Source organism: Bombus huntii, chromosome 5, assembly GCF_024542735.1.
Source record: "Bombus huntii isolate Logan2020A chromosome 5, iyBomHunt1.1, whole genome shotgun sequence".
NCBI lineage: Eukaryota > Metazoa > Arthropoda > Insecta > Hymenoptera > Apidae > Bombus > Bombus huntii.
This window is the reverse complement of record NC_066242.1, coordinates 8,168,747-8,183,926: the sequence shown is the minus strand read 5'-3', so window position 1 is coordinate 8,183,926 and position 15,180 is coordinate 8,168,747. Positions and strand designations below refer to the sequence as shown.

The 15,180-nt window shown below is 32.1% G+C and overlaps 1 protein-coding gene across 1 annotated transcript in view; it reads left to right on the top strand.

Annotated features, from left to right (window-relative positions):
• Nucleotides 1-15,180, top strand: part of LOC126865702 (uncharacterized) — a 60,207-nt gene that overhangs the window by 37,816 nt on the left and 7,211 nt on the right. Inside the window, exon 2 of the mRNA XM_050618524.1 lies at nucleotides 8,518-8,723. Coding sequence (XP_050474481.1) covers nucleotides 8,518-8,723 — 206 coding nt within the window. The remainder of the gene's footprint in view (nucleotides 1-8,517; nucleotides 8,724-15,180) is intronic.

Below are 15,180 nucleotides of genomic sequence, written 5' to 3'. Positions count from 1 at the left end.
TTGTGCAACCTAACTTCCAGTAGATTAGATTAAATTATAAATGAAGGTCGGCAAAGAGTTAATGTGAAAATAGAGTAAATGTGGTTCAATTAAACCGCAAAGCGCTGAAAATCCTGATTTTCAGAATTTCACCAGTTTGAAACTGGAACCGTATCAGCACTATGTGACCAGCATGAACTTCTCCAAGGATTACGATGCTGCAAGGCAAACGCGTTACTGGAAGCTTCGAAAGCAATCCAACAGACCACCACTGATACATAGACGAATTTATACTGCCGCACACCATCAACAGAAAACGGACAAATTTCGCCCTCTGCTTTCTTCTTGGCATTGCCACTCTCCACGTTTTCACAGGAGCCAGTCATAGGAAGATACATAGCCCTGGAAGCGAGTAAATCACAACCGTATACAAACACGCAACACATACTTCCGAAGTTAAGCTCGCTCAGAATAGGGTTTCAACTGAGGGTAGCTGGGTGGGTACGCGGGAGGTTGATACGAGAGAAGACAACGAGGAATTGGGAACTCTATTGTGGCATATTTCGTATCCATAGTACGCTTGTTCCAAACATGGATCGGTTGATAGAAAATTGTTTCTGAAACAAGGAGTGATTTAATAATCAAACCAGCATTCTATTTTATATCGTTACTTGCAATCTATAGTGTTAGAATTGTTTAATTTCTTTTATACAACTGTATGCGTATATATCTCAATGTGTTTTATCTTAGTTCTTTTTAGCTTTGTATTTAGTTTCGGTTTTATGCCTAGCCTGTAATTCTAAGATAATATGTTTGTTTTAAATACGGATAGATTAAATAACAGTGTTTCTAAAGGAGAGATTGGTTTAATTCCTACGTTAAAGTGCTATTTATGAAGTTTAAGTTATTTAACTTCCTGTATCGAACTGTATATATGTCTCAGTGTGTTTCAGTTCATTTAAACTTCATCCTTAATTTATATTCCAAGATTTCTGTAATATGTTTGTTTCAAACCATAATTCTACTTAAACTATTACTTACAACTCTGTATATAGCTCTTGTTGTAGCAATCTAAAAATTAAGTAGTTATCGACTATATTCCTTAAAAGAACTTCTGTAATTCTAAACAATTCTAATTATCTATATAATGTAGCGGAAATTAAATATAGCAACAAAAATAGGAAAATTGTTAGTCATGACAAATGGAAAATTCTGTATATTTGTATTGAGATTTCTTACATTTGTTTTCAATAGGAACAGTTTCAGTAGGATGGGTTCATATCAGAAGAGAATAGAAGAAAGAGATAAAAGGAAAGAAAAGAAAGGTTATCAAAGGAGTTACTTACTTCGCCGACTTTCTTGTAGCAAAACTTTGCCACGATGAACCAATTCGGACTATGCAGAAATACGTATTTCTTTTTCCAGTAGTTTGTTTATTCTCGACTGAATGATAAATTGGATTGGATTGACGATTTGACCCATTTTGATTCTCGGAATTTTTATCGATAAAATACTCAAAATAATGAGAAAAAATATCAAATTCCTGAATTTATTAAATTTACGCATATATTATTTACTTTTCATGTATTTATATAAAATTTATTAAATGGCGTTAATTGTAGCTTGTATTTTACATTAGTCAGAAATTATTGTGTAACATAAAGCGACCTCGCGTGTTATTTAGAGAAAAATATTCCCGCAAACAGTTAACACAGCTTGTACTTTGAAACAGTAAACTTCCTCCTTGGAGATAGAAGAACAATAGCGCGATACAGATTAAATTACTGCCTGCAAGCACGTATCCATAATGTGAAAATAAATCTCTACAATTAGAATACATAATGTCTGCGTAAGAAGACATCACTATGTTACGAATATTAAACTACTTCAACTTTAAAGTACTTATTACGAAACATTTTATTTTGTATTCATTGACAAAACGTTTATTTAATTTTTTAAGATTTTTATATACAATAAAGAATATATGTAAAATAATTTACTAATTATTATTATGAAAAATTGTAATAGATATACAAATGCAAACTAAAAGAATATTAATTAAGGAAGGTGTATAGTACGTAAAATATATTGTAACTTGAGAAGTAAATTTTATAAATATTTGTCTGAGTTAAAGCTACTAGTTTATTAAGTGAAATAAAATATTCATGAAAATAAAAGTGATATTTATCTTATAAATTATAAATTTCTTTATTCAATATCTTGATATTCAAATTAACTTTTCAGTATCTTAAAATATCGTTTCAAATATTTTTTCGATAACATTCTGAATTTATCCATGCATTTAGATAAGATCTATTTAAATATTACAAAGCAGAATTATATATAGAGAGAGAATTGATGAAATTATTAGTAATTTTAGAGGTTAAGAATATTAATAACATGTAAAATCTCTCGAAAGCATTTCGAGCGTGCACCGCACTGCACCGTTGGGTATTCACGTTTAATGGACGTACACTAAATTTGCTTAAAATCAGCATTAAATTGGTTTTTAAAACATTTTTGTACGCCTGCTATAAAAGCAGCAGAAAGAATCAAATATCCGGTTAAACCGAAAATATATTAAAGTACTTCATAATCAGGGATATAAGCACATAATCGCATGGAATGGACTTTGTTTTTATTTTCTCCATTTCATTATTTCTTCTAATAATAAAGTTTATAGATTGGCACCTTTCTATACATGCAGATGCCAATCAAATAATTGTATATAATATTGTACATTGAAGATTAAATCAAGTTATTTCAATTGCCCATATTTTGACATCTAAAAAGCATTTATCAAATTTAAGATATTTCATTTCTCTTTTACGTTACACTTTTATTGAACATATTTAAATATGAAGCTTGCATCATAAATTAGAGATTGAAGTAGCTTCAAAATTTATTCCAAATATAAAATATTCAATACTTCAGCGGTACAAGCTCACGCTATTATTATATATTTACAAAAGTATCCGAGTTTCCTCTAACATAAGAAATAAATAGAGATGAAAGATTAAAAGCAATTAAATACAATAAATTTGGAAGCTTTAGTATAAAACGAACGTAAAAAAGCTATTCGGTGTACGTGATATACATCAAAGATACGTGCTACGTTAAACCACGAAATGATCCGGGAAATAGACGCGGTTTGAAAATACTCATATGCGACTAGACGACGTCAGGTACTTATCCTCGATAGTCTGTTCCGGTGTACATTTTATTATAAAACTTTTTACGAGCATCGTATAAAAGTTCAAGACCATTTCGAGGGTTCGTATCGCTTTGGACTCGGCGAAATCCTTTTTCTGCTTCCGATTGCTGGCCGTCTCTCCCGCTACGGGTTCGAAACTTTAAAGATTCAACGAGCGCTTCTGAATCTTACAATATTAACTGAGCCAGCCCGCTTCGACTGGTAGATTCTCGATTTCCATTGGAAATTAAATACGGCCAAGGCACCGTTCCGGATACGTAGCAATACTAAGTCGATCGTAACACTTCCATCTGTTGGATTAAAAGATCGGCCTCGTGCCGCCTTCTAGCCACTTTCTTCACCGAATCGATACCAATCGTCAGAATTAATGTCTAGTTTTCCATGGATTCATATCAGAGGGGTTTCGACGTTATTAAGCGTTATTAAACTCGCTTCTTGTGTATTACGAAAGTATTTAAATGCGTCTCAACATTTTAAAACTTATCTTTTATTACATATTGAACTCTGTTACGTTTCTTGGATCATATTAAATCTTTTCTATAAAATATATTATTGTTAAAACATTTCTTTTTACATCTAGGAGGATGAGAAAGAAATATGAAAGGATCATTGTTAACGTATGCGATTTCTTATCTTAATTTTACTCGAAAATATTTGTTGAAACATTACAAGTATCTTTCGCTCGTTGAAAAAATAAAACGAATAATTTTTAGGCGAAATATTCCTCATCTTCTCATAAATGTAACCATATATTATTTGTTTATTTGCCGATCGTTATAACTTTCAGTTAATTAGCACTATTATTCTTTTGAAATAGAAAGGATACGAGACCAAGATGCCTGATAACATGAAAGCAATAAATATACATACTATCATCTGTAACTCCAGTGTTCTTTTGATGCTGAAGCAGATTATGGTATAGACCGCTCCGGGTACGATATTTTCTTTGTAACAAATATTTCCCGAGACTCTCTTCCACTCGTTTTTCCTGGTTTTATACAAAACAATAAAAGGGTCCACAACCGACGGTGTATCAGGGATGGGGTTTCATTTAGTTGAGTTCTGAAGGAAGAAAGGAATCTCATTTCAAAGTACAAGCTCTTTACGCCTTTGGCTTTTCCGTCTTTGCGGCCGTAAGGGATCTTGCCAAGGATATGCATAATGCTTTGAAGACTTTTTAGATGGGCTAACGCCATATGGCCGTTGAAATATATAAGTAATTAAGGCCTAATTAAAATTCAACGGGCATCGCCGTATACTTAAAAATGTTTGCAAAATCTTCATTCGGAGATAAGCGAGCATTTAAAAGTAATTTATCGTAATGTGTGACAACTGTGTCTTGTGGTTAATAAAGACACTACATAAATCCCTGTATGATTGTAGAAATTGCCGCAGCTAACTGTATACCAATTAAGAGCGCAAATTAAATTTTAACATAAGAAATCCGTAGGTATAATATGATTTCCTTTACGCATCTGATTTCCTTTCCGCATCTGATTTCCTTTACGCAATCTGATTTCGTTCGCTAATTATAGCACCGATCTAATTATAGCATTGACACACCCTCTTTTGTGAACTGAAACAATTCCCACAGCGAGGTGTGTGGAAATTACCTTTTTTGTTGCTTGGGAATGTAATTTCATCTACTGAAAAATTGCTCGTTTAAAAACTATTTTCTTAAATAAGTACAGTGTTTAAATGTATGTTCGGCTAATAACATTTGGCCATTATCGAAAATAGTATAAATGAAGTATTTTCTTTACTTAAAATTTTACATAATAATATACTACAAAGATGTGTATCGTGGGTGTCTTGTAAAATATCAATTTTAAAATGGAAATAAATTAACCTAACTACAGTTGAATAACTTGTATTGAACTTCCAAACAGATTTGCATAATATTTTCGAGATTTTCTAGAATTTAAATTACCTTTATAAATTGATTATTCTATCACTTTCATTTTACAAACGAACTACAGAATAATGTAATATATCCCGATTAAATCGATTTGTAAGGTATCGTCTACATCTTGGTAAAATTCGCATACGATATTATGAGACAATAAAAATTTAGCGAATGATAATACTTATAAAAATGATAAATTGCAGATGACCAGTTCTAAAGATAAATTATAAATTAACAATATATATCATGGGTCTATTTTTCGACGCGTTCACTTCCTAACGAAAAAAATGGTTGTAATCGCATACAAAATCTGTCGTCTTTGAAACCTACTTCAATTATATAAACTGTAACTCTTTAGGAGAGTTTCGAAATCTAAATAACAGAATGTAGTGTACCTAATCCCGAATGGTCTGTGTTTAACGTTTGGCTGCGCAATTTGACGAAGAACGCGGCAAAGTGGTCGTGAAGGAAAACGATTTTGGGATCTAGCTACGCTTGCCCTATTATTCCAGCGATAATTTAAGGGCAAGAGAGTTGATATATAGGTAGCGAGTTTATGCAACGCCATTGTCTCGGGGTACTGTTATTTATGGGAAGGTTTCATCTTCCAAAAATGGAAGGTGCGTGTTCCACGAACCCGTGATGCGAATAACAATCGGGCTAGGGCAGTAATTAAGGATTAGCGAGGTGATTAGCGACCAGCGGGTATTTAAATCTCACTGAAACAATCTGCCGGATGAATGTGTGCGTCTCCCGCTGTGTCTTCAGTCAAACAACTGATTCTACACGATCATCATCTATGTATGCACAATTCCGAGACCTGTGTAACCATTATATTAATCTAATTAGCCTTTGCCAACGCACCAAGCTTTATGATAACTATGATAGAACATGGATTCGAATAAACGGTCGATTATTTGAACGTTGGTAGATTGTTATCCAAACGAGGTGAAGTCATAAACATTAGATTAAATATTTAGTGGAAATTAGATATTTTTCCCATTCCCTTTTTTATTATAAATAGTTCTGATACCGCTGAATTTTTAGACAATGTATGAAAACGATATTCTATAATTCCGTAAGTCTAAATGGTATCTATTCACAACAGGTGAGAATATTCGTTCTCGTAAAACGAAACATTTGTACCTATTAAGAACGTAATTTATATAATATACTACTGCAATATATTATTATAATAAATTTACTATAATAAACACAGTAAGATTGGGAAAGGAATATAGAAGGATAAGAAACGTGTATCATGCTTCTTAATGTGGTACCTTTATAATTATTTATTAGATCAATTAGGAACTAATTACGTTACACGTGCAGTATCCTGGCTCTGTATACGTTGTATCATGAATAATTAACAAGTTTCGCGTTTCCATGAAAAACGGTTAATTAATGACGAAGCTGGAACGTTAGTCTGGCATCGCAAATGCCACTCACGTTCATCGCGTGCTGATCTCGCAAATCCACGAGCTAGACGTTTAACTTGCGACAGATTTTTTTCCTCCCTTAAGCCGAAACACCGACGAAACGGACAAAGTTTTCAAACCGTTGGCGATAACTGTGAGCTCGGAATATGGCACATCCTCTTATCGTGAATAGACAAACATTACCGTAGGCGGTTGCATCACATATTCATTCTGTTATAAGTCTAATCATAAATATAAGATGTACCGTTTGGATCTCTACCGCAGCGATCTTGTTATTCTGGAAATACGTACATACAAGTTTCAATTGAATTCGGAGAAGCAAGAAACGAGAAAATTATTTATCAGTAGTTATTCTCGTTATAATGGAAAAATTGAATTCTAGATTGAAAATTATTTAAATTATCCAATTTTCAAACCACAATAAATACAAGGAAATTAAGAAAAAATATTTCGATTGGAATAAAATCGAACTTCATACGACAGTCGATATATCAACCCTTTTGTTGCGATGGTGTAGTTGTATGGTTAGATATTTAGAATTATAAAAAAGAACGTGGCTTTTATTGAGAATCAATTATATATTATAATTATGGATATGGTTTTATTTTATTTCCTTATATGTTCCTAATTATAAAATATTTATGGGAATCATTTATCTGTCGTATGATCGTATTAGGTAGAAAAATTACAGACAAATGTTTGTAATCATTTTGAGAATGAAAAGGTTAAAATTATGCTTAATTAATACTTACGTTTAAAATATCCAGGAATTCTAGTCTATTACTTTCAGAATGCATAAGAATATAATTGTAAATGCTAAAATAATTGATGTTCTGAAGCCTTAATTTAAAATGTAAAAACAGTTTACTAGAAATCAAGAAGAATTAAAATACATAATCTTAAATATCAACAGCACATAAATACAATTTTAACTATTAAACATTATGTTTCCTTTAAAGGAAAAAACAAACGCAGGGGCATAATTATTTCTCTCATTTATATTTACAGCATATTATTTCTCGTAAATATCATGATACTATAACAACGAATATGGTTTCATATTTCCCATGAAAACTATCATTTCAGGTAAATGTAAATTTTAATTCACACAGTTAAAGATAAAGTGTGGAACTTTCACGAGAGTAAGCCTTATCCGTGATTAGAATTTAACACAATAGAAAGTTTTAGATGCTTCTACGTATATGGAAATATTAGGCGACAAAAGTTGAAAACGCGTATTATTACCATCTGAAAAACGAGTAAACCCGCATAGTTCCCTAGAGTAATATTTAAAAATCGATGTCAATGTCGAAACTTTTTCCTACCCTTTTCACGCAATTCTTTTCTTGGGAATGTAATCCCATGGGCGAATAACGTCGACGCTGACGTTGCTAAGCTTACGTAGAAAGTTTCGTAAGTACTTGTCTGTTTAAGTTATTATAGGATAAATGCTTGTCGCTTAACTTTGTATACCTTAAAGGAAGGTTTACAATTTCTATAGGAGAGCTTTTCCTTTATCTGACAAACTTGTTTAAAAAAGTAAATATTCGATTTTTTACTAAATAATAACATTTACGACGTGGTTAATTTAATGCTAAAATTTAGATCTTTTTATTCCACAAAAAATTTGAGAATGTATCCTAAAGAGTAAATGGGGCGAAGAGATAGAAAGATGTAGAAAAAAGATAGCAACTAGATAGAAAGAGAATTCAAATATATTAAAACGACTAATAATAGACAAACACAATTATGTCAATCTGAATTAAATTAAGCAAAACTCCTAAATCTGATTAAAATATTATTTTATAGACAATTTCATAAAACGTAACATTTTACATACAAATCATCTTCATAAGAAATTTTTGTATTATATAATTCTTGCATCAAAATATACAGAAACAAATTTCGTACTGTATCATATATTACTATATGTATATAAATGCTAGTGGAACAATCATATCGTTTTATTTTATTTTCAGGTGTACGCGGACTTAAGAATATATCTATCGATATTCCATTGGCTGTAGCAGCTGGCACGACTGTCAATATGAGTTGCGGATACGATTTAGAATCAGATACTTTATACGTAATGAAATGGTACTACAAAGGTTCTGAATTTTTTCGATACGTTCCTAAAGAGTTGCCACCGACAAGTACTTTTGGAGAATTGGGTAATAAGGTCATTGTAAGTATTCATGTCTTACGATCTATTCATATAATATTCAGTATCATTCACAAATATTTTATTTTTATAAAATTGCACAATGTCAAAGATGATCTTTTCCCTTCGATTATTTTATTTACATTACTTAAATAAATTATTCTATTTCTGTTTTAATAAGTTCATAATATTTCACTGTTTTTATGTTAAGATTTGAAAAATATCTAAACGATGGCTTATAATCGGTTGTTTCACTAATTAAAGTTGGTTAAATAAGGCGGTTTTTGAGATTTCGCAACAGTAATCTGCTGGACGCTACTCAGAGAATTGTCGTCGAGTTATTTCGAGCTAGGAACACTCCCAGAATTTCTTACTTATTAAAAGTTGGAAGGCGACCCTGTGCGAATCACGTTTTACATTCGCACCTGACGTGCAATCGTCGAGAACCGAGGAAACGGAAGTGAGTCTCTCGGATTATATTTCCCCAAGTTTCGCTAAGCGTGAAAGTTTGTTAGTACCATTCATGTCCTACTTTATTATATAGTTGTACCTGACAGACTACATACCTATATACGAGCACATATACCATATCGTTTAAGTAATTAAATGTACACCCTGTATTCGCTGTATTTTTCATGGCATGAACATCTACGAAATTTTCATTTCCTAGCTTTGTTAATGAACTTCCCAATTATGTCAGGCCAATTGACATTTTGTTACCCATAGTTTTTAATTTAAAATGTTCTTCACAGCAGTATCTTCGTTATCAATGTTTAACTATCTTTAAAATATCATACATAATTAAAGAATAATTTATAAATTTCATGTCAAAATTTTTCAGAACAAATATCTTCGATATTTTGGTGTCATTGAAAAAAATACATTTGCTATATATTACGTAAAACATAATTTAAGTATAATTTTGAATTCTGTGAAACTAATATAAATAATAATAATTCTTGTTTTAACGTTAGCTTTTGACTTTCAAGAATTATTTTTTAACTGCTAAATCGTATTGACTAATTTTTTTATGTCTACGGTGCTGTACCGTGAATAGTGAGGGTGGCAACGATTTATGTGAGGGTAATACTCGAAACATTGATTAGAGAAGCTTTCGAAACAGATATATTGCTCTGTACTTTCTATACTGCTGCGAGCTTTCTAATGGATGAAATTGTCAGGAATTAAACATTTGAACAGGGAACAGAGAAGATACGAAATATGTATATCTTTCTTGTATTACCATCTATCTGAATTAATAGATAAGTATTTAAATTAGTTTATTATCTTCCAAGTACTTTAAGAAATAAAGATAGAACATAAAAAATATTATTATCAATCATTATTATATATTAAGCATTGAAAATTCAAAGAAAAAAGGAAATCAATGAAGGATCGGTATTTTTAAGAAAATGCAAAAACATATATTCCATTCTAGTACACAGACAATCGATAGGACGTTAAAATTTCGTCAGTCACATTCTAATTTGCTAAAAGCGTGCACAAATACTGGTGACCAAGCAGAATGTACCGTTGCTACGACTGGCTGATCTGGAAGAAATCCTGATTAGTTGGAACTGCTCGAAGCTTCCGGGTGTAAACCATGTTCTTTTAGACAGTTTAATTAATTTAACGAAATCTTGAAACAATCCTCTGAATTCTCTTATCGACCCTTCTTAAATACATCGAAGCAACAAAGCAATTCTACGCTTAAAACTATTGTACTACTTTAATTCGATTTATTTATTACGTAAAATTTAATTATCTATTCATATCTTTTAATTTTGAAGAGAATAAAGAAACCCAAATTTGATAATGAGACGAATGGACAGCATAACGAATCGCAAAATTACTTTCTCTGTAAAAAATAGAAAACGTACCTCATTACGTTCTCTCCCTGTAATCTTCATACATTACGATGAACTTTCGCCCCATGATAGCCTGAAAGAGTTAACATAGTTTCAAAACGAAACATTTTTCTTTAAAATTATACAATGAGCTATCTTCACAAATCACTGAAAAATTATCTTCTATCCTATCGTCCGACTAAGTCACGAAATCCGTATCGAAAGTATCTTTCTTCCATAAAAAGTACAACTTTCTTTGATCCCATAAAGCTATTTCAGAACTATTTAGGAGCTATATAGGAGTGATACAATACGAAACAAAGCACACGGTGTTCGCGTGCAGTGCGGAACGCGTATCAGAGAAAAGAAACGAGTGGACGCCACAAAATCAACGCTTCGATGCAAGTTAAAAATCTGTTAAGGGCTTTACGCGACGTCACGAATTCCATGTACACGAACCAACGTGGACGATCGACCGACTAACCACTGGAGCGTTTTCATGCACGCAATGCTTTTCCAATTAGATTTTACCGGCGGAAAGTACGGACAACCCCTTGAATCGATAAATCGTAACGCACACCTACCACTTCACGGGGAGTAATATATGGAGCAACAAAAATTTCGATACGACCTCTTTTTTATACGGATACATGTTCGCCGGGAAACTTTGTTTTCGACAAGATTAATTCTGGAGCTGATGTATGCTCACCCTGTTTTTAGGTGGAAACTGGTGTAATACTGGATTTAACCTCACTTGTATTCGTCGAATTAAATATTTGTGAAAGGAAAGATTATTATAAATAAAAGTGTTTTATATCCTTATATTCTTTTGATAGATTTAGATCTACAAATAATCTTATACGAGAATTATCAATTATCAATTACTTTCTAATAGATAAAACGAATAAGCTGTGATGTAATGTTACGTAATATTGTGTTTTAATATTTACCTGGATCTTCCTTAAGAAAAAACAATATATATAACTTGATCTATAAACTTCAGGAGGATCTCAATTCTCAAATTGATAATGTTTTATAAACTTTAATAATTATGATTTAATAATAATTAAGTAGTTCAATTTACGTAGGTATATTCTTGCTTTATCGAAATGTGATTGGTAGACAAATCATGAATATTGCAATAATGAATAATTTGCAAATCTCGTAAAATATATTCAAATGTTGTATAAAGTGTTAAAATTGTATTGTGCAAAATGATACGTTGCAGATGAAATAATTTCATTGGACAACCGTAATAATCTTCTCAAATTAATGTTTATAACGTGTGTACTTATGTATCGTGAACTCTGTTCGCTATATTTATACAAGTTTCTTATCCATAGTATATAACATATGTGATAATATGTACTTAAAGTGAGGGGAAAAAAGTGTTTAAAAGCACTAATAAAAGTAATAAAAATTTATTAGTAGGCTAGATGTAGCGTTAGCCTCTCCCTTGCAATTTTCTTTTTCTCGGTCAATGGATATCGTGATCGCAATGAATATTTTTCTTTTTAGCCTCGTTCTAAGTCTACTACTGAATAGCGCTGTAATCTTACACGATGCGCCAAAAGATTCTAGCCACCTTTGATCTGTAAGAGAGAAAATAAGTTAGTAATACCGACTTTTATGGCCTAGTCCGGTTAAAAATTGCTTCAGCATAGTAAACTTCTACAGTCGGCTTTAGGTAAAAATCATATTTTTGAAAAATCTTGCTAAAATAAAATTAAAATCGGATTTCTTTAGCATTATACTTAGTATTTATAACTTGAGAACTGATGCATATGTATAAAATTTAATTAACAAATTATATTATTATTTTCATATTAAAGTTACAAGGAAAAGAAAATTTCTAGAACTCGTTTATGGCATGTTAGCGTACCTAACGTCTTCAGAACATCTTATAGAAAACTAAACGCTGGAACCTGTTTAGCAGGCAACATTTTCTTCCAGATACTTCCGTCTTTTTCCTAAAAAAATTTCTACTGTATCCAGCGTTCCCAAGTACATCGTCTATAACTTTTACTTTCGAGTAAACACCGGATCCTAATATAACACATCGATCAGTCAATAATAACCACGCAATAAAACATAGAGTAACAAGGTAATAGCATTCATTCGTAACAGCTCAACGTCACGTAATATCATTATAGTAATACCTTATATCGTTTCCTTCCGATTGACAGCCTGTAAAAAGCGTAAATCTAAATATATGAATCAAAGATAAAATTAATAAAAATAGAATAAAGGTTATTATTTATAAGAACATACAAAATATGTATACATCTTACACATAAACAGGATATCTATACACGATAACTAAATCAGCAACATTGTTCATCACAAGATAAATACTTCAACGCAAGGCAACCTGAAATTACATACTGTAGCTGCATACTTAAATGCGAGTAAAGACGAAAGACTGATGAAGACATAATTCCGTTCGATCATTTATTTGTTTGTATCGCAACTAAAATCAATTTCTCAGCTAGAAAATTATTCTTTCATTCGAAATGCTTTCTCTATAAGCTACTCACACCGACTCAACACGTAATCATCATGTAAATTCATTGGCCATTACATAGTTTGCATCATTTTTGTCGCAATGTATTCCCTAAGGGAATCATAGGTGCAACTGTAGGTACAATTGCACACACAGTAGCAAATAGAACGAAGGGAATAGGGTGTACATGGGGTTAACAGACACTGGCACTTCGTATTTCACAAACAGTAACATTATTAAAATTGTCAGTCAGCCAGGATGAATTTATGCGTGGTGGCCGGCAGCGAATTGTCGAATCGATGGGGGTTAGAGAGAGACATGGTGTGAAATGGTATGTACAATGAACCAACCGAACCGATGCGTGACTGCACTCCGATCGAATATAGTCGATCGATCCCTACTTATTTCCCAGCGATACGTTTCATCCGTAATTCTCTCCGTGCAATCCGTTTTTCTTCTTCTCCACATAATTCTTCGAATGCATGAACAATACACCGCGATGTTATATTTTCAGAGAATGAAAATTATACACCCGATTCGTGCGTATGCTGAGAAATCGGAACGCTATAAGGTTCTTACGAACGAGCGAGCCATACTTAACCTCCAAGCGAAATCTGGCGTGCTATTTCCACGAGATTACTTCTTTGCTTTTTTCACACGTCTGCAAGAATTGAAATAGTACATCAAAGTCACATTAGTGATATTAAGATATTAGGAAACAGCAAAGTTCCTACATTTGTAGGAATATTAAAAATTGCTCTTTTGAGACTCAAGCTTCTGTGATTAAGCCAGGGACAAGATTTTACTTTCAAGTGCCTTAATTGTAAATATTATCGTTTATATCGTTTATTGTTATTATTAATTCAAACAGAAGGAAGAAATTATCCTCTTCTTAGCGTTGGTAATCGATCCACCTGACTATATCTCAGTCACGAAGAAATATAATTCTAAGTTAATGTATTATATATTGTGTTACGTTTTCTGTATATTTAAAATGTAATATATAATTACGAATATTTTTACCTGCTAGATGTTATAACGCGTGTGCATATTTCTTATACATATTTTATGTATTTTTGCATATTACATGTATTCATACATAAAAATCTATTTAGCGATATACCACGTTAAAATATTACATAACATGAAAGTATAAAAAAAAACGCAATAAAAATTATCACCGAAAAGCAATAAACTACTAATAAACTAAAGCGATGCTACAATAAACTAAAATTACATTTTTTAAAAGTTTATCCGCGTGTTTAATTATCTATTAAAATGCCACGAAGTATCGAGACACTACAAGAAATTGAATATCGATATTCCTTGCATTTTTGCAAAATTAAAAAATTCCATAGCTCGACCTTATCGCGCATCCAGATTATCGTTCAAGTATGAAGAAATATGTTAAGTTATTGTGTTCGTTCAATGAATATGTACGGTCGATTGGCAACTTAGATCATGAGAGTGTTCACACCACTCGACGAAAATTGATTGTGTGATTTATATGCTGCCACTGGCAACATGTAATTAATCGATGTTGTGAGGTATTGTTTGTCAGAAACGGGCGAATGTGCGAGGATGTCAAAGGGAACGAGTAAATGCGATCGATTTGCAATAAATGGTACGCGCTCCGTTCGCAGTTCAGACCTTCCTGTAATCATCGCCGCTGAATTTACTCGAACTGTATCGAGTCACAGTAGCATGAACCGGCTGGCTTCATATTGGAGCGATTTCTCAATTTTAATTTAATTACATCGTTCCAAATTCGATTACGATGACGTTCGCAGAAAAATATGCGCTTATCTTATCGTACAACTATCGATATCGAATTTTATTCGAATAAGTTATGCCGACATAAAACAATTATTCTGTATTACAGATAGATGCACACAACGTTTCAAGATTTATGTTTCATCGAAATGCATCGAATACGTGGAAAATCTCTGAAATTTGTTGTTGCATCATGATGAAAACATATTTACAGGAATATTTTATCGACATTTGTAACAAATATGAAACTAACCATCACGATTGATATTGATGCCGACTACCATCCCATCACTAAATTTTCAAGATATAGAAAATACGTTTTGTTTTGAAGATTTTCATTATATTTCTTTTTTTTCGT